At 38.2% G+C, this 21055-nt stretch overlaps 1 protein-coding gene across 13 annotated transcripts in view; it reads left to right on the top strand.

Annotated features, from left to right (window-relative positions):
* The window catches only part of psd3l (pleckstrin and Sec7 domain containing 3, like), a 127865-nt gene extending 113383 nt beyond the window's left edge, over positions 1-14482 (top strand). For 12 of the 13 annotated variants that reach the window (XM_034312731.2, XM_034312733.2, XM_034312734.2 and 9 more), the window contains 3 exons: positions 422-566; positions 2323-2466; positions 8588-11824. In XM_034312731.2, coding sequence (XP_034168622.2) covers positions 422-566; positions 2323-2466; positions 8588-8788 — 490 coding nt within the window. In that variant the 3' untranslated portion in view covers positions 8789-11824. Of the gene's footprint in view, positions 1-421; positions 567-2322; positions 2467-8587; positions 11825-12341 lie in introns of those variants that run through there. The other variant, XM_034312732.2, reaches the window with a different exon arrangement.
* Positions 14483-21055: the final 6573 nt, after the last annotated feature.

The raw sequence follows: 21055 nt of genomic DNA, 5'->3' as shown, positions 1-21055 counted from the left end.
TTTTTCCCCTTTCTCCTACGTGCCTTAGTATTCATGGCAAACTAAATAAAGGGCCTAATCAATAAAACTAGACTGGAGAGCTCCTCAGGGACCATTTTTAAATGTGTTAATTAGAGAAGTTCACTCTGTGACAGTAGTAAAGTACTGCAGCTCCTTAATAGGGACATAGTGAGAACATTCCTGCACTTTTCCCACAGTGTCGATATTTCCAATTGTGTTGCTCTGCTGACAGAGTCACTATATGTAATGCATTAAAACGTTATAGGCTACTTTGCAGCAAAAAAAAAAAAAAAAGTATCTTAGACCATTATCACTGTAATTCTCAAGCAGATGAATTTTAATCCACTTAATGGTCAAGGCAGGCTTTTAAACTCTTGTTCTCCATAAAGCAAGTGCTCACTGTCGTCCATTTCCTCCACAGGAGCCCTGAGGAGATGGAGTCCTGGATCAGAGTCATCAACTCAGTGGCTGCCATGTTTTCCGCGCCCTCCTTCCCCGCTGCCATTGGCTCGCAGAAAAAATTCAGCCGCCCGCTGCTGCCAGCCACCACCACCAGGATGTCACAGGTGAAATCAGAACCACAAACTCAAGCACGTCTACAGATCTACAGATTAAGGATTATTAACAGGATCATGCCTCGTTTACATTTGACAACAAAACTAATGGATGGAGAAAAACGTGTGACGTCTGAATTCCACCATTAGTGTTGTCTAAATTCTCAGTGGTTTGTTTAATACAGATGATCACTTATGATCACTTTCAACCCTGTCTCACAGTAAACTGATGTTTCATTCCGCTGGCAGAATGGGAATCGACTTACCGAACATTTTCAATCAGTATAAACAAATAAATTGTTTTATCGCCGCAAGTCTGTTATAAGATTAGTCAGGGCACTGCTGGGTTTCTGTATGTAGAGTATCGTGACTCTTTAGCTGCTGGTAAGCAGGATGATGGGAAAGGGGAGGGGTGTGAGCCCCCTGGTGGCCAACAATTCACACCCCTCCACAATAACTTTGGTACAGGGATAAAAGGGACAGCACAACTAAAGCTTTTTTGATAGCGAAACACTGCATACAACTGTCACAATAAAATGATAACATTTAAACCTAGTAGGCTAGGAAAAAATAGAAATACTTAATACAAATTCTTAAAGCTCTGAGTGTCTGCTTTCATATGAGCCTTTAACTGGCAGGTGGATAAGTTAAAGGTCCAGTTAAATATAATTCCTTGCTTGCGTATGTCTGGATAAGCACCTAACACGACTGAATGGTGACAGCATTTACATTTTAGTGCTTAACCTTTAATGCTTAAGGTCTGACTATAAATAAGCCGTGGTTATGTTTTGTTTAGTGAATTTAATCAGGAAAGGTAAGGTGATGAGCCACTATCACATTCATGTGTCTAATTTAAACATTCTATTTTCGTCGTCATCTCGATGATGCTGCAGCCATCCATGGCTGAGAGCCAAGGGAGCAAAATTGGCTGTGCTCTTTCTGTGGGAGAGATGGTATACTCTTTCTCCCCTGTGATTGACGCTAGCCAGTTGTGTGAGTCTGTAAGCTAATGCATGTGGAAGTGGGTGGATAGCACTTGTCCTGTGAGTTTGTTACACTGCTCTGTGATGTAGCATGAGCAGCAGTTCGAAAAGGTGCATTTGGATGGCTTTACGTATCTTGGAGGAAGCACTGGTTAGACTTAACCCTCCCCAGTCGGTAGTTGTCGTGTGATAGGGTAGAGCTGGCTGGTGGGTGGCATTGACAGTTGACCAAATTGGAAACAAAACGGAGAAAATCCATATAATTAATTCGCTAGTCAGAACAGAGTAGGTAAATAAAATGGGAAAAAAAATAAATAATCTATGAAAGTCTGTGAAAATTCTCACTTTTTTGATCTAATGTCTCTAGCCCTGTAGCTACTCCATGGTCCAATGAGCTGCCTTTAGCTAAATAATTTACATAAATATTGCAGTAGAGAATCTGCAACAAAAATGGTTCACATTTAAAGAACTAGAGTTGTAGAGCTACAGCCAGTTTTTTCATGCATTTATCTACTTTGCTACAGTATTTTTTTCAAGTACTCAGTTAGGTCCACTGAAATACACCTTGGACTATATGTTGTACTAAATAGTGAACGAGGGAGAGATTTCAGACAGCGTTGAAGTAAAGTTTGTCGTAGGCTGATTCTAATAGAACTATGCAACTATGAGAATCATTACAATGATTTTTGTGCTTAATGTGAAACAGCTGGATGTGGATATATATGTCTAGGTAAAGGCTTTTAAGTAGGAGATTTAGTTTCACTCGTCTCTTCGTTGTATTGCAGGAGGAGCAGCTGAAGTCACATGAGGCCAAGCTGAAGCACATTTCCACAGAATTAGCCGAGCACAGGTCCTACCCACCAGACAGGAAGGTCAAAGCCAAGGAGGTTGACGAGTACCGCCTCAAAGAGCACTACCTGGAATTTGAGGTAAAGAAAACAGCGCTTGCATTGCACATACTTGTTGCATTGCAGTTTATTTAATCAGAAAAGCCTTTGTTTTCATATTTACTCTGTCACTTCAGTACATGCTTGCACTCATTGTCTTTGACACATTTTCTCGGAGAGTGCTAGAACAGTGCTTGCCTCAATTTGACAGGAATATGCTTGTTTACACATGCTGACAGATGCTCTGCTGAACACTGTCTCTTTTATTCACTGGACTTGAATGAGTGACAGGGAAGAAGGGAATTCTGAGCCACTACACTACTAGTGTCATTTTTTCTGCCTTTTTTCTTGCTTTTTTTTTCAAATTTAGTTACACTTTGTTTTAAATAGATGCAATAACTTGTTCAATGGCTCAACCTCATCTCTGCATGATCATGATATTACATACAGTATTTTTGCGCTAATTAGCAAAAGGTCAAAATTAATGAATTCAGTAAAGGGGAACACATGACACATTTCTCTAATAACTATTTAAACCTCAGAATCAGCAAAGGCTTTCGCTAAACACTTAAGTCTTTTCGTTGTGCAAAAGCCTAGTAACTGTGTCCATGTATTTTAATTTTATGTCTAATCCCTTCGTGAATATTTGTTGAATGTTTGTTCTACTCTCTAATTACTTTGTCCCAAGGCTTCTTACAAATGATTCGAGACCATGCTTGAGGGAGGTGTTGTTGTTAGAGAGAGATGCTGCTAAACCCTCCCACACAGTCTTGTATTCCTTGTTCCATAGATTTAGAGCAACTTGAGCTTATATTGAAATATTAATGAAAAATCCAGCATAGAAGTAGTAGAGAAAACAAATATTTGACTCAAAGTTCCAGAATGCAATGCTGCTATACGACACTGTTTAACTGAGTTACAGCAAAGAATCAGCTCAGCTGGTGATCTAAATGACGTGCATGATGGGGGTGTTAGCTTCAAAGTTGAACCTTTGGAAGATGATCTGTTTGAGCAGAGTATGCAGATGAGGAGGTGAGAGAGCCAGGCAGAATAAAGGATTAAAGTGCTGCTGCATCACTCTCTTTAGGTAGAGCTGAAGCAAGGGCCAAATCCCACTGGTGCCACTATTGGCAGGTGGGTAATGTAGGAAATGGTTATCCATAGCGAAAATAGACCAACATGACAATGAAATATGTTTAAAATAAAAAAAAAAAAAAATTAGCTCAGAATTTCATTATCAAATAAATCATGGATGCCATTGAAGATCACATGTTAATTATAAAGATTAATGTGCAGTCGTTCAAGCTGGGTTTTTTCCTTTTAAGGATTAAATGTTTAAATCATAACTGATCCTTTAAAACCCTGTCACACACCCCCTCCCCCCAACTACACACACACACACACACACACACACACACACACACCCACACACACCCCCTCCAGATGTTCTCCATCTATAGTACATCTGTACTCCCTGCATTCCCTGTTACTCCCTGTTACCTTCTACGACTTTGATAAAGTATTCTGTGGTGCATTTAAAAGTAACCCAGCAGCCACAGAAACGTAATTCACAACTGATGCAGCAAATAAAGGTCGTTGAAGGTTACTGGCCAACTATGAGCCATGAAAAACAATCATCTTGTGCTGCAACGTGCCTCAGGCTATCCACAGCTCTTTCGTTAAAAATAATGTTGTAGACACAAGCATGCTGGAACCCAGTCAGTATTTGGGGAGTTCATGCAAAGATTACATCTGCCAGCAGTGCAGATGTGACACCATGCATCTCAGAGATAACGAGTACAGAAGTGCTGAAGAAGAGCACAAATGCCTCCGGTTGGAAGTGCCGAGGAGGGGGCCCAGCTTGATTTTAGAGATAAATATGTTCATATGTCCACATCCAAGGTAAGTCTAATGCCTCAATAATCCCACTATATGGTACGAATGGGGTTCCTTTTGATTCATGTTCCTCTCAAGGTTTCATGCTCATGCTGGCTCAGGGACTGTCGCCTCCGACTTGCTCATCAGGGATCTAACTCTAAATCTACATCCGGATTTCTATAAAGCTGCCTCATGACAATGCCGATTGTCAAAAGCGCTCTACAAATAAAAATTGAATTGAAGGGAGAAGTAACACTGTCTATGAGATGCTAAAAGGTTCCAGTGCTTTATTTTCCTAGCCACAATGGATAATTTGTCAAATAAACAAATATGACGCTGCGATATGAAACATCAATCGTTTGCTTAACTGTGTCACAGGAAACGATGAACTTTTTCAAATAGCGGGTGGCAGGTGTGCTTGCTGTAGTAATGAGATGATTTGCAGTAGAGCCACGACTCCTCCAATCAGCCAGGAGATTTAGACTAACACACACATCTGAATTCACCACTTAAAACAGACTTTGTGGCACAGTGGAATATTATCATAATATAAAGCCTTTTCTTTGCAGGTGAAGTGAAAGATAGATGGTCAAATCTTGGCTAAAGATTTGCAGCACCACATAAATGGCCAATAGCTTTCAAGGAAATTAAGTAAATTGTATTCCAGTATGGTTCTGAATTTCATTTTTGCTGAAATTCAGTCAGATGTGTAAACAGTGTAATTATTATTGTTAGATTATCATATACCCCAGCCTTTTGAACTGCAGCCTGTTTGCACGACTCTGTTCTGCAGTATTGGGACACGCATGACTCAGAGATAGTTTCCCACAGGCCATAAGACTATCTGAATAACAGCACACTGCACTAGCCAGACGTTAACCGAACATTGCACATTGTCTTCTACTGCACTCTTTACTACTTACACTTTACTTACCCACCTAACTGTTTACATGTACTATTACGAACATATTTATATTACTGTTATAGTCATACAATCACTACTTGTTGCTATTATCAGAACTCTTCCACCATACTGTACAGATCATTATACAGTTCTACTATTTGTTGATTTATTTTTATTTTGCACACAACATACCTCTGTATTTTATTGTATTTTTGTATTTTACCTTTGTATTTATTTTATTTTCCTGTTCCTCTACATATTTTTATTTATACCACAGTTCTGTTGAATTCTCAAACCTGACTGGTCAGAAGGTGTTGATTAATTCTCTACAACAGCACTGCTCTTGACAGTAGTGCCTTCTGTAATTCAAATGATATGTTTAAACTCATTTTAATGCATTATATTTCTATAATAATGGCTAATTCACAAGGCTTCTATGATGGATGACACTACATAATTGGAAGCTAATAATAAATATATAAACAACCACGTTATTCAACAACAAAAAAAAGTATCGTTGATATGGTGAAGTTTTCTATAAGGAGACATTTATTTAACATTTACGGAAGGAGTCTTGAGTGTTTTTGTTTCGTCTCAATACTTTTGACACAAATTTAATTCCATATATTAACTCAAGTAAGAGAAAAAAGAGAGGCTGGTGAGGCTGCAAGTGCTTACAGCTGTGATAACAGGAACTAACTTGTCTCATGGACATTCCACAAAATAAATGGAGTGATAAACATCATTAAAAAGCATGATGTGTTATTCATTAATAAAATAAAATTGTACTCCTTGGTCAATTGATGTAGCAGAAGAGGAATTCAACACTTTGGGATGTGCTGTTATAGCAAAATAATCAACTCTGGGGTTGTAACAGGAACTCGGTTAACTGTCTGTTTTTAGATCTTGGCAACTTTAAAATTTCACTCACCTCATACTTTATCTTTTGTGTACACTGTGATGTGGTAATAAATCCTTAATCCAAATTTATCTAAGACATACCTGATATCCTTTGGTACTTTTTGTTGAAAATGCAGGATGCTAGTTCCTTTGCACCTCATGCTTGAGCTCATTTTGCTATAATGTCCTACTCCATCTCTGTGCAAATAGCCACAGTAATGGTGTCTGCCCCTTTCACCCGTCCTGTTTGCAGAGCTGCACTTCAGAGCTCTCGACTGGGTGAGGACGGAGTGGAGTGATCTCCCGCAGTGTGCTTCAAACGCTAAGCACACCTCCCTCAGATCTTCACAGCAGTGGCGTCAGACTCTTTGGAACAAAGCCCCTGTACTGCATTATAGTCAGATGCCACTAATCAATCAGTGCTTTGTGTCTCTCTGCCCCCTTTCTCTGAACACGCTCCACATCAAAGACAGATACAGCTCAAACATCTCCGAGCTTGCTGTCTAATTCATGTGAGAGACACACAGATGTTTATAGACTGTGTTCTGTCATGGGCCATGTTTCTGCTGCTGGAGACGTTTTCAGATTAAAGCCTCTGATTCATATTAGTTACTGGACCTTCAGTAAAATGGTGTTGATACTGCCAGTTGGTGCAATGCTCCATGAGTAACCTTCTGAAAACTTAGGTTTAGTTAATAGGCATGTCCTAAAGCTTATTTTATATTTGTGGTGACAAAGGTAAAGGTGAATTTTCTTGACAATCGGATGAGTTAAACATGAGCGTATGTATTGTGCATGCTTGTAATAGCAGGCTGTTCTCAACGAGCAACACAAAAGACTTAACGTATAAAATGATGCTTTCTCTTCTCCTCATGTCCATGTGGGTTTCCTCCAACTTGCTCCTGCATCCCAGTAACATGCTGAAGGTGGATTGGTTACTCTAAATTGTGAATGAGTGACCGTCCCTGGTGCATTCCTGTCTTGCACCCAGTGTTTTTGGGATCGGCTCTGCAACCCTGATCAGGGTAAAGAGCTTACTGAAAATAAATGAATGAAGGTTAACATCATATTTACGCAACAAAGTCTTTCTTGACGTTCTCCATGTTTGCAGTGTTACTGCACCATCATGCAGTTCACATCACTTCTGTTGTTCTACATAATGGTCTCTCGTTCCCTGCAGTGCTCTGCAATCACAAACCAGGAACAGTGCTTCAAAATAGTTCCAGAGCCATTTAGTTCCTCAAAATGGAGTGAGTCTACGAAGAAACTGTCTTTATATCTTCTGTGTTTTTTGGGGAAGTAATCGATTCTCCAGGAAACTCCTTTAGGCGTGTTGCAGATCAATAGGTCTGTCTGTGTGTGTTACACTCGAGTGATTAAAGCACAGCCTTTAATCAAATGCCTAATGCTGCATTACCTTGTGTGATGTTTTGAATGATGTGTGTATTTATTATAAAAGCAGAAGTGACGTTACTGTGCATGCTGCTGCTGGGTTTGCTGAAGTGGTTTGTTCAGGATGTGAGAGTGTATGAGTGTGTATGTGTGCATGACTCCAGGATTTGAAATACAGTAACCTTTTTATGTAAGACAGTGTTGAAGAGCTGCGTGTTCTCTGCAGGTATAACAGACGCGTTCTGACGGCATCTCGCTGCACTCAGGCAGAGCCTGCTGTAGGCGGGAATGTCTTTATAATGATACGCGCGCGTACACAGTAATCTTACCTCTGCAAGTCTGTCCTGTTTCTGTGTCAGTCCCTTATTAAGAGCCACACAGTGCTGGTTATGTTTCTAAATATAGTTTTTTTAATAGTTAGAACAGGAATCTTGGTGATATGTTAATATCTTAAGTTTATGCTAATAATGTACATCTTTAAGTTTCCTACAGAGCTTTCACACTGTAAAACAGTAGATCAGAAAGGTCTGGCTAGCTAGTCTAGTTCACTCAGCAGACTTATCTGTACGATTCTGCAGGTTGATGTTGAGCAGACAAATGCTGATATGTCTGTGGGTTTTGTATTGCTTAATTGTCAGTTATTATAAAGCTGTTTTCTTGCATTTTAAACTGAAGATATGTGATAAAGTTGAGCCAGCGATGCTGATCTGTCTCAGGTGTTGCTGCTGCTGACTAAACATGCGGTGCTGAAAGGGTAAACCTTCAGAAAAAACTGCTTTCTTTTCATTTGGTCTTGAAATTGAATTATTTGAAATTTGCACTGTAATACTTTTACGTAGCTCATAGTCTTCTGGGGTTAAATGCACTATTATTTTTTTACTCTGTAATGGTGAATAAATGAATAAATGAATGTAGTGTATTATTTAAAAAAAAAAAAAATCAAGTTAAAGTGATTTAATTCTACTCCAAAAAGTGCAATTAGAGTGAATCATGTACTGAAGTACTGCATCAAGATTACATGTAGTTTGCTACTTTCCACCCCTGGAGCTGATGTTATTTTTAAAGGCCGTCTCTCTTTGCCGTTTGCAGGAAAACCGTTACGAGACGTACGTGAAGCTGTTGAAGGATGGAGTGAAGGAACTCCTGACTGCTAAAGAGAACGATGCAGCTCTGAAGAAATCCCAGTCCAGCCCACACCTCAACCAGGAGTCCCAGCCGGCCGCGGCCAAAATCAAGCGCAACACGTCGGAGAGGAAGGACTACCGTCCCGAGACGCCCAAGGTCACATAGGCAGCGTGTCTTCACCCCTCTTGAAAACAAGAGCCATTCTTCACATCATGTGAATATATTTTAATGTAATTTATTATCTGCCACTGTTGTAAACGGAAAACTGTTGTGTAAAATGTAATTGAATTGATACTCGTCCTCTTTAGATCGACTGGTGCTCGTGTAGCTGTTTGTAGGAGACATTACTTACATCCGTGTGGTCTTTTAATTTAGTTTCAGTGTCGTTGACATTGTTGCAGTTGTCATTGTTGTGAAGAGCGTGTGATTTCCTTGCGAGACGTTCACTCGATTCGTTCCCGCCGTGTCGTGTCTTGAAACTTGATTTGCCTTTCACTCAAGAGGAGTAGTGCTTTCTCGCCTACAGTTTAGTGCCGATTTCCACAGCAGTTTCTTTGTGCATACAGTAGGCAGTAGACGTGTTCTTTCTCTGAAGGTCATTTTAGTATGGAAATGAAGTGAACATTAAAACCACAGTTTATAGGCAAGTAAGGGTTCCAGAGAGAACTGACAGGAGACTCGAATGCTTTTCTCCTAATAGAGAGGAACGTTCTTTAAGGACCTCCGAGATTTTTATTTTTTCATTACATTGATGCATCAGGATGTAAATACAGGAACGCAGTGCATCAGGTCATGATCAACAACTCAGTGCAGTTAGTGGTTTAATTCTTTATTATTATAGCAAAACAAAGAGATACCCAAATCACACACACACACACACACACACTCTCTCTGTCTTTCTCTTTCTGTCTGTCTCTCTCTCTCTCTCTCTATCTCTCTCTCAACTGTACCAGCATGTCATAGCAGTTTAGAAAATCCAGAAAAATGAAAAAGCCAGTTCATTATTTTATAACGATAAACCTGAGGTACTTAACAGCGATCATCTGAAGCTAAGTTGAGTTGTATTTACAAAACATGGCTTTTCAGACTTGCGGAATGATGTTCATCATTGGCGCAGGCGAGCCAATTATTTTTTTAAACTCTTAAAATAAAAAGTATTCTGCTTTTTTTTTTGCATAGTGTAAATGCCAATGCTCCTTTAGTGTATTTTATAATCTTATATATTTGGATTTATAATTCTCAGTTCAGGACATTATTGTTGTAAAGATGAAATTAGTATTTATAGTGCACTTTATGACTTAGTTCTTCTGTTTGAGTATTTAGAGCTTTATAAAAAAATGTAGTGATGCATTTCTCGGCTACATCACAGGTTATTTCAGGCCGTTTAGATCGTGTTTAGCTTATTGAAGGTACTGAGCTGAATGTACGTTTATTTTTCTCTGTCAGCTCGAGCTGTAGTGTGTTAGTTTGTCAGTGGTTCTGTAGTTTTGCCCTCATAAGTAGGTAGTGCAAAGACAAAGTTTCCTTTTAGGAGGCTATTTACGATGCTGTATAACAAGGAATGATCACCTTTGGTGATGTTGCTCTTGACTTTTAAGCTGTCGCTGTTTTCATTAGGCAAAGGATTGAACACTATGAGCATTTTACACTTCCATTGCTAATTGCACAAGTTTTCCATTGCAGATCCACGTCGTTTTCAGTTATTGAAGGTTTGAATTGAATTCTAATACATTTTGAATAGAAGTATAGTCAGGCTGGTTGAAGATATTTTGAGTTAGTTTATGCAAATCCCTCCAGTCATAAACGATGTTTACTTGAACTATACGTATTAAAATATGTAGGACACTTTATTTTTTATTATATTTAGTTTTTTTTTATTGTTTATTTAGTAGACATATGGAATAATGAATGTGAGCAGTAAAGTATGGATAGGATAGTTACAGTTTATTATCACAAGCTCAATCAGAACAATATTTCAGATATTGCTTTTGCTACATAACTGCTACACAGTAAGCTTTGTTATTAGCTCTTTTTTTTGCTCATACCACTATTTTTAAACAACAGTGGGGATATTAATACTTAAGCACTTAATATGTACTTTTAGCTTTCTGCTTTCACTTTCGCTAGATTAATGTCCAGCATTTAAAAGGTTTTTCTCCCACATTTTGGGAGCTGACATGAAGCGATTGCCATCCTTCATATTGTTCATTTATGACTACATATACTGACCAAATAGTTTCCCTTGTTGATAGAGAATATTTTTATTTCGGCAGTGCTCCTTTACCAGTAAAGAATTGAATAGTTCTTAGTAATTACTTTTGATAGAAATATGACAGGAGGACACAAACAAACTGAAACGTACGGTTAAAAGACACACGTGTATATGTTCATTTTAAATGTCATTTTTGATCTGTTGCAGGTTTTTTTTTTATGTCACAGTTGTATCTAATTCCACCCACACCAACTTCAAGTAATAATCCATAATATTACATTTTATTCAAACTGGAATGTACAAAACTGGATGGTGTACATTAGATGAGGTCTAAGGTTTTTGCATAGACTTTATTGCCTTATAAAAAATTCTCAAATAGTTCCAAGCTTCAGTCAGTTTGCTGTAGCAAACCTCGTGCTAATGTTGTAGTCGAGACCAATTAGTCCATGTCCAGATCAGAAGAGAGCTCGGAGGGGATTCAGGCAAAGTCAAGACCAAAGCAGGACACATCCCCTGTTAAAATGGACAATTGGCAGGATTTAAAATGACTGGACAGGATGGGGCTAAGGAGAGGGTTAAGATTTGGGTTACTGGATGCCATTGTGACAAGGCTGAGTATAAAATTTGACCATTAAGTCGGACATCGATTATTAAACTCTGTATTCTCTTGTCATGTGTTCGGACCCAATCAGAGAGCAGCTGACTCAGTAGACAGTGAGACACCTTAGCCTTCTGATGGACTGTTTGATCTCCAAACACCACTTAGAAATCTCTCTCAAAGCTGTGATCTTGTACAATCCTTTAACTCTGTAAATGCTGTTGAATATAACTGTCGCCCTGTGTTCAGAGGATTCCACTTTCTGCTTGTTCAAGTGATTATCTTGGCATGAGAGCGTGTCTTACGCCCTGTAGCCAAGATCAGGGACACAGTGCTGGTGTCATACATACTGTAGACGGTTTCAGTGAATAAAATACAGTATTTAATTCAATGCTACACGTCGTCTTGTTTTTCTTCTTTTTTGCTTTGGGATGAATGTCCTTACCTGCTGTATACATTCCTAATATGTCAGGAAAGCAATTGCCTTGAAAATGTAGGTGTCTGAGAGTGAGTGAGCTAATCAAAGATCTGTGCTTCATTGAAATGCTTTTAGCCAAGGTAACAGCACAGCCTCCTACAGAGGATGCATAAGAAAATACCAAGTAACCCATGGCAACCCAAGAGCCAAGAGCTGATTTAATGAAACAATATCAATGCTAAGCTCTGTATAAATGTAGCACTTTTAAAGTGTTTTTGCTCATCACCCTCCCTCTTTCAAGTAGATGATCCTATTATTTAATTCACAGTTGCTATGGAAGCGAATCATTACAATCTTCAAGATGAGAATCATTTCTCACAGTTTACAGAAGTGCATGACAAATATTTAAGAGCTGCTTTTCAAGTATAGTTGTGAATTTCTGACTCGTTCAGAGTGATTATGCTCCCATAACTGTGGTTTCTGTTATTAGGTGAGAATACACCCTGGATGGGAGACCAGTCCATCACAAAGCACCACACACACTCATTCACACCGAGGGGCAATTTAGAGTAGCCAATCCACCTACTGGCATGTTTTTTGGAGGAACCTGGAAAACCCAGATGAAACGCACACAGACAGTAACCCGAGCTCCGGATAGGAACCAGGCCCTGGAGTTGCATCATCAGTTTCGTCCACTTCATTATACGTTTTCTCCAAGCAAGGTTTGCTTACTGATGGTAAAATGGTTGGGTTAACAGAAGGGTGGTGGTGGTGGTGGTGGTGGCTCAGTAGTTAAGGCTTTGGGCTAGTAATTAGAAGGTTGTGGATTCAAGTCCCAGCTCCACCACACTGCAACTGTAGGGTACTAGAGCAAAACCCTTCCAAAAAAAACTTCATCTGTGCAACTCAATTGTAAATCACCTTGTATAGAAGTGCCTGCCAAATGAGTAAATGTGTCTGCAGGTCCTTAAGTCTTAATTTGTCTAAAATTATCTGTGGAAAAATAACAAAATACAAAAGGCCTGAATATTTTATCTTATTAACCTCACAAAATGACCAAGGTGTCATGTTTTTTTTTAAGATTCTGACGTATAAGATCCTCTGGCTAAAGAGCTACAAATATTCACAAAGTTCACTGCATACTATGCTGTAAAGCTTATTTGAAAGTGCAAGATGTTTAGTGTTATATTTTTATTCTTGTGCCGAATTAACACAAATTAAATGAGTTATATCAAGGAGTGTTTTATTTATATTGGCTATGTCACCACTACAAAGCTGGTCCACTGAAAAAAGTCTTAAAAATGGAGATCTTGGATTGTATAAGTGTAGACACCCCGATAAAAGCAGCATAAACAGGAGAGATGGACTTCCTGGTACAAAGTGAGGCACAGGAGGAAAGAGGGAGTGTCAGGGCATGAACAGCTTTTAAGCTTTTCAAAATTTTTAAGCTTCAGGTTTTTTTCTTTGAGCTTTTAAGTTGTGATGCGTCACCGACGGTTGGTGGAAGAAAAAACCTGAAACTAGAGGCACCTCATCCATCAGTATGAGAAGTAAATTAGACCTGTGTGTGTGTAATCAAACCCACAGTTACTAACGTGTCTAATGAATCTCATTCATACAAAGGAGCAGGAGCAAGACCATCAACAACAAACTGCCTGTTAGGAAATCGGCATTTATACACACAGAAACAGAGTCAAAAAGCCAGGAAGTGTTCCAGAGCAGACAGCAGCTGAGCATCCATAATTAAATCATTTTCAGAGCAATAATTATGATTATTATGATTGTACTGTATTTTTTATTCTGTGCATACTTTTATTTCCTGGTGTCACATGCATGATTTTAAGCATAAGTCTATATAATGTTCCTATTTAATGTTACTTACAGTATATAAGCACAGTACATACATAAACACACACGTATATAGATAAAAGTTACATAAGTAAACTGTTCTGATTGGAATCAGTTGCTTGGAAACCCGTCGTTGCAATGCACTTCACATGATGGAGAGTTGAGGAGGGAACGAGGAGCTGATGTCAGTAAGTATGGGTTTACTTCAGCAAGCACTCAGACATTGCTATACTGGAAAGTCACTTATTGTAAAAGTGTATGCACTGTTCTGTACAGCTTTAATGAAAGTGCCTGAGGGGGGGAATGTGTGATGGCAGCACATCATCTTCAGTGCTACATTACACTCAAATAAACACTGGATTCATGTGCTTTAGTCTATGGATGGACTTTTACTGAAAACGCATACATTTAACTTTCTGTGACTTACAACCATGCAAAACATGCAAAAACCATGTTTGAAAAAGTTATTTTACATAAAACGACAAAAATACGACAAAACAAATAGTAGATTATATAAGGAATACAATATGACAAGGTGCTATTACCACCCCAAGGTGTATTTTTTTTATTTTTCTTATACCACAGCAATCTGCCAATGATTTATTTATTTATGAAAGAACAACATGTCATATGTGTTTATCTGTTTATAGATATGTTTAATGTTGTGGAACATCTGCAAGATAAGTAGTTCCTGTTATCGCTTACATTACAGCAGCTATTAACAGTCGTCCCCTCATTAACCTCTCTCGTTTCCCCTTGAATCTGATAAGACAAAAAAAAAACCATGCAGCTTGTGATGTTACCAAGAAACCTGGATGTGCAAAATCCTCTGTCTTGAAGACTTTCCAATGTTGGAAAACTTAAAGTTGCAGTTTTGCCTCTGTTACAAAGTGTTGACACTGAAGACTCCTTCCATGAATGTAATTAAAAATCTCTTCACAGAAAGCTTCTCCATATCAACAAATTCTGTCCCTGTGTAAATTGTTACAATAGAATGAGTGCATTAATATAAACGTGATTTGAATTACAGCCAGTACTACTGTCCAAGCTGCTGTTTAATCAATTAATCAATACCTTCTGACCAATCAGAATCAAGAATTCAACAGTACTATGGTATAAGTAACTGTACACTAATCCTTACCAACTGAATTTAACAGTCTCCTATAAGCAGCCAGATCTACTTCAAATGCAAATAGGTCTAGCTCTTTATTGTTAAAAGGTAACAATAATCTTTAAGTTCTTTCTATCCCAAATATGATATTCTGAATAAAGTGACTCAGTTACTCACAAGTTGCTAAAAATGATCAACCAAATATAATACTGTTTCAGAGAATGTCAGCAATGTGCCTGGAGAAACTTATTAAACATTTGGCACGATTTTGGAAATGTTACTGGGTAAACATGAGAAGATCCATAAATGTCAGTCAGTAACTCTCAAATAATGATTTCTTACGTATTCTTAAAGCTGAACCTGTTTAAATCTATGATGACATTTAATCTATGATGGCCTGAGAAAATGATGGAGAGAAAGAAGAAGGATGCTTGATATTCATTTAAAGAACAGCTAATCGTTTTCATGAAGAGCTCTTCACGTTCATTAGGAAAGCCAAAATTCTAAGGTTGTACCTCAGCTAATGGCTGTAATTACTGCCAAACTGATTCACTTGTCCTTTGTTGGGCCCTTTGGCTAAAGGTCTCTTCTGCACCACAAAGGTCACACTCACAAAAACAAGACGTAGGATGCATCAGCCTTGAATAATCCATCTGTAGAGTTTATAAAAGCCCAGAGAGACTGCGCTGTGTTACACAGAAGAGTTCTTCATGGCTACAAATGAATATTGCAACAAGTGCCAGCAGCTCGTTCATCTCTGATTCAGTAGCAGCTAAAGACAAGAACGCAGGCTCAACCTCGCTCAGCATGGTGCAAGAAGTTATAGAGTGTTGATCTGTTCTTCAGTGATGAATGCAAACAGACAGACACAGGTTATCCATCCAGTAAGAGAAATCATCTTATTACAGCAGTGAATGGATGGGATTAAATCATGCCTACAATTTAGATGTATCGTCTACGGTCTTCTCTTTATCCTCTTTTAGAAGGTGCATGCATCTTTGGCAAGTAAACTTAAGCTTTCCACAGTCTATAGTTTTTGTGTACACAGGCCTGCTCACACACAAAATTTACAGTAGTGTGTCCAGGTATTTAGACAACGTGGGACAACTTAATTACATTATTCATGACATAATACATGTGCAGAATATAGTATTTGTTCCTTGGTGCAGACGAATGGCCACAAAATGACAGTTGTATTGGCTTCAATAGTTTCTGTATATTTCCTAATACACAAGAGGTTTGTTCAAAATTAGGTACAATGATGATTCATGTCAACATGGAGAAGATTCCATGCAAGATAGATAAGCAGTCACACCAGGGGAAGATGTGAAATGCAATACATAGACAATAGGCGTTGCGTTTCATTTGTGATATGATGACAACATGCCACACTGAAAAGCAAAACCTTCATTGCATTTCTCTTACATCGCTTTATTGTTTCTATAAAAAACACTCAGCATGTTTTTTAAAAACTTAACACTTGTTTTGTGTCAGAAGTGAATGTAATTCCTCATTACTTTTCATTTTACTTTCATCACTGTGTTGCAGTAGTGTCTGGGTAAGTATTTTTATTAACACTTTTATTAAAGCATTATATTAATGCTTTTAGGATGTTTTAGTAATAATTCTGAAAAGCTTGATGATTAAGGGTTTAGTCAAAGTCAATGCACTACGAATGAAGAAACTACAAGGGATATTCCTTTATATGGACAGAAATGCTTCCTGGAAAATTCTCCAATTACAACCACACCTCCAGGCATGGCTAAGAGCCGGGTTTGAACAGTGATTGCATTTCAGTGTGGCACAACTGCAATGCCCTGGTGAAAATGACTTTCACTTCTGAAGCAAAGTCATTTAAAAACGTTTAATTATTTAAAAAGCAATCCCCTTCTCACTGTTTTTCACTTAAAGAATAAAGCAACATAACAGCAATGCAGTGAAGGTTTTGCTTTACTTTTTAGTAATAGATCTCTCAGAGATGTCCTTTAAGGTCAGAGGTGGCAAGGCTTATTGTAAGGCTCATGTTACCAATGTGACTATGACCCTGACCCTTTATCATTCTAAGTTAGTAGAAAGAATGAGAGAAAAAAATCTACTACTTGACAAGTACCCGTTTGGTGGATTTTCACACGTTTCTGAAGGACAGGGCATTAAAAGCTACTTCTCTGTCAAAAATTTAGTGCACTATCACACACCAAACCTGCAAGATGTGAATGACCATCTTACAGGCCATAAATTGCTCATCCCTCTATGATATACACGGTTCTGTGGAGGATATTAGGATGAGCAGTCTGATGCCAGAGATTTTCCATCAGCATTAAAAGCACGCAGTTGAAATGAACTTCAGTCTTGCTGTCTTGTCAGATGGCTATAATTCTGTGCTTGTAATGGTTGGCATGGTGGACCAGCTGGCAAGTGCACTTGGCAGTGGTATTGGGTCAAAAACATTTGTCCTTTCAACTTTAATAACACAAAGTTTTGAATCCCATTACATGGCAAAAATCAATACACATGAGATTAATGCAAGTTTTAAAAATGAGTGACCAATTGTCCTTTGAAGGAAGACATAGTTCCACTATAATGTGATGCCAAAGAATTGGTGTAGATTTGGCAAAAGGCTATCTCATATTTAGAGGATAGAATTCATAGTGATGTGAAAATACAGATTGATGTTTCAACCATAACAAAATGGTCATGACCTAAGGGAAATATGGTACACTTCCAATAGTTCAATTTGTCTAGTACTTATAATGTAACTAATGTTAACTTGTAACTGATGATGATAAACACTGGTCTGATCAGGAAATTAGAAAAACCCAGGACCATCTCTGTAGATTCAGGTTGTTTCACTGTTGGTCAAGTGGAAAGTTCAAACATTTGTGTCTCAAATTGTGACTAGATTAGATGTGCAGAATTGAATAATTCCCACATAATGTTCCCATATTTAAAAAAGGCTTAATGTTGTATATTAAATTATTTTTAGCTGAATGTAAGGGTGACTCCACTCACTCCACTGAGTTGCCATTTGTGTCCCACTAATATTACTTTTACAAGTATGTAAACAAATATGTCTACAGACCCTTTTGTCTGTCCCAGCCCACTATAACTACACTTTACCTTGGAATAATACCTTTAATGCCTACTTGGCAAACTTCCTGTTATGAGGCCATAAAAGAACTTCCCAGAAATTTAGTTTGTTCTTACAAGAATAGCACTTATAAGCCACCTTAGGGGAACAGTTGTCATATCAGTTGTCATACTGTATAAGCATAATTAAATTTCCCAGCTGGTGATGGCATGAATGTGTTTACTGAACACCCTCAGTGAACTTTTTTGACTGTTGTGTTGCTGTATTATTGTTGTGTGTTCTGATGAAATACCTTTTAAGCTGTTCTGTGGATCTGTCACTACAGAGTAATGTTGAAATGAGCGGTGCGGATCTGTTGAAAAGAGAAAGTAAAGGTACAGACTGATGAAAGAATGACTACAAGTATTCTGACTACAATTTCATATAATAGAGAAGGTAATTCATCCATTTGGCCTGATTCATGGGACCCTTTACCATGCAGAGTTTCATTTGGAAGAAGGCTTCTATCCAAAGTGACATACGAGTTTCCACCAAATGGTACAAAATAATGGCAGGATAGTCGTGGTAAGTACAGAGAGAGTGAGCACTAGACACAAGGGCTGGAGTAAGGGCTAGTTATGGAAAAACTGGCCAAACAATTAAATTATCAGAGTTTAATTATAATAGTTTAATTATCATAATTATCATGATTATGGTGTGTGTTTCACCAAGCAGTTACATTACTAATTGGGAGAAGAAAAAAAAAACTAGTATGTTTTCTTCTCTCTAAGACAGTTTTAGTTTTATAGTGTTCTTAGTCCCTGATCTAACTGCACTAGCATGCAGTAAGAAGGTCTGCCAAATTCTGTAAATGTAAGAGTCTGGATATCATTATAAGTACTACTGTATATGACATTTCGTGATTAGCAGAGAGTTTTATACTACTTTAGGACCGTAGATGGCCTGGTATTCCGTGTGTCGATACTTGTTTACAAACAGAGTGTCAGGTGTGCTCTGAAAAGTTGAGGCCAAAGGGTGAAACCAAAGTTTTCCATATACACAGTCACCCACTGAGACCCACTATAGCAATGAGAGAGTAAGAGTTAGAGAAATCAAGTTAATCTAGGGATACAGTACTCAAACAGTAACCCAAGGTTGACTACAGATAAATTAATAACAAATTAAAGATCACTCAGCCAATGTTTTTTTGAATAGTTACCATGGTGTGTTTATATCGGAGTCTCTTGCTGGGACACACGTCCTTCAAGAAAACAACCAGTCAACACACAGAATGTACTAGAAATACATCAGATGTGATTAGACTATCCAAAAGAACAAAGTTTAAACACTAGTCAATGATCAGTAACTTTCCTTACTGTAGTATCAGAGAATTACACCACGTCTTTATCACTTACTACTATTCACAACAATCCAACTCCTGTGTTTAAGTGACTCATCTGTTTATTATCTGCATTTTCTCCTCAAACTTAGCTTAGTTTAACTCATCAATCTTTGAAATGAGTCTACTATGTAATATGTGGATAGATGATTTATTTCAATTAGATAATTTTAACCAAGGTGTAAGAAATTATTTTTTCATCATCAACTTATTTATTATACTTGAAGGAATGTTTATACAAAAATGTACATTTTTGAAACAAAAGTCTATTTTAGTCCATTTGAGCACTGAATATCAAACACCTAATTTGCCCAATTTTCTTTCTCTCTTGAACAAAAGAAAACAAGGTTCATTTATGTGATATTTTTCTTCAAATGTTAATGAATACTGTATAGCTTGTAAAGGCTCGTGATCAAACAACTGCACTGTTTTGTAGAGATCCAATATCAGGGACTCCAGAATAGCTTTTTTCGGAACTGTCCCAGAACCGTCCTGAAACTTTGTGTCCTGAAATGAAAATATTCAATTTCTTTTGTTCACAATAGTGTTAGATTTATTTCTTGGTTTAATTTCTTGTACTGCTATAAGAACATCAGCAATCAGCTGCTTTTGGATTATCCTGATTATATACACTCACTGTCCACTTTATTAGGAACAACTGTACACCTGCACATTCATGCAGTTATCTAATCAGCCAATCATGTGGCAGCAGTGCAATGCATAAGATCATGCAGATACAGGTCAGTGGCTTCAGGTAATGTTCACATCAAATGTCAGAATGAAGAAAAAGTGTGATCTTTGTGACACTGATTGTGGCATCTGCTCTCTAAGACTGGAAAAACATAGCCTGGTCTGATGAATCTCGATTTCTGCTGAGGCACACAGATGGTAGGATCAGAATTTGACACCAACAGCATGGATCCATGGAGCCAACCTGCCTTGAGTCAACAGTCCAGGCTGGTGGAGGTAGTGTAATGGTGTGGGGAATGTTTTCATGGCACACTTTGGGCCTGTTGATACCGATCAATCATCACTTGAATGCCACAGCCTGTTTGAGTATTGTTGCTGATCATGTGCATCCCTTAATGGCCACAAGTGTGTGGCACTGATAGAGAGATAGATGAAGTGAGAGTCTCTGTTACAGATACATTGACAGAGTGAGATGGAGAGAAGAGGAGCGTCAGGCCGTGTGCACACAGGTGTGTGTGTGTGAGTGAGTTCTGACAGTTGGAGTTTGAATCATGAACATTTCAAGCCAGGCTCTGAACATTCCCTCAGTACAAGTCTATGGAAGTTTAGGATATTTGATCTTCTGCTTCGGAAAAACCGTAAGTCTGATTAGTTAGAAAAAATACAGCATGATCAGTCTGAAGAGCCTGAAGGTCTGTGCTGTTTGGTGGAAGTAACTGGAAAGCTCAACAGTCAGACTTTTAATGGAAGTCAACGGGAATTTTGGCCACTTTGAGCTTCTGTAACAGGAAAACTCTAATTCTGATCAGTTAGAAAAGTCAAAGCACACTAAATCAGAACAGACTGAAGGTCTGCACCGAGTTTGGTGGATGTTCCTGCTGAAAAAACAATAGAACCCCTTATAGAATTTGTAATGGTTTTAATGGTTATAATGGGAATTGTATTGGTTTTAATGGAAACTGTAATGGGTCTCTACTGGTAATTTGTTGATTTCTACTGGTGGCATGTTATGTCTAGTGGATTCCATTAAGGACCAGTAATGGTAATAGTTTGAATGGCTAGCTGATGGTTTGTAATGGTATTGTAGTG

Source organism: Pangasianodon hypophthalmus, chromosome 17, assembly GCF_027358585.1.
Source record: "Pangasianodon hypophthalmus isolate fPanHyp1 chromosome 17, fPanHyp1.pri, whole genome shotgun sequence".
Classification (NCBI taxonomy): Eukaryota; Metazoa; Chordata; class Actinopteri; order Siluriformes; family Pangasiidae; genus Pangasianodon; species Pangasianodon hypophthalmus.
Note: the sequence above shows the minus strand (reverse complement) of the source record. Positions and strands in the feature narration are given on the sequence as shown.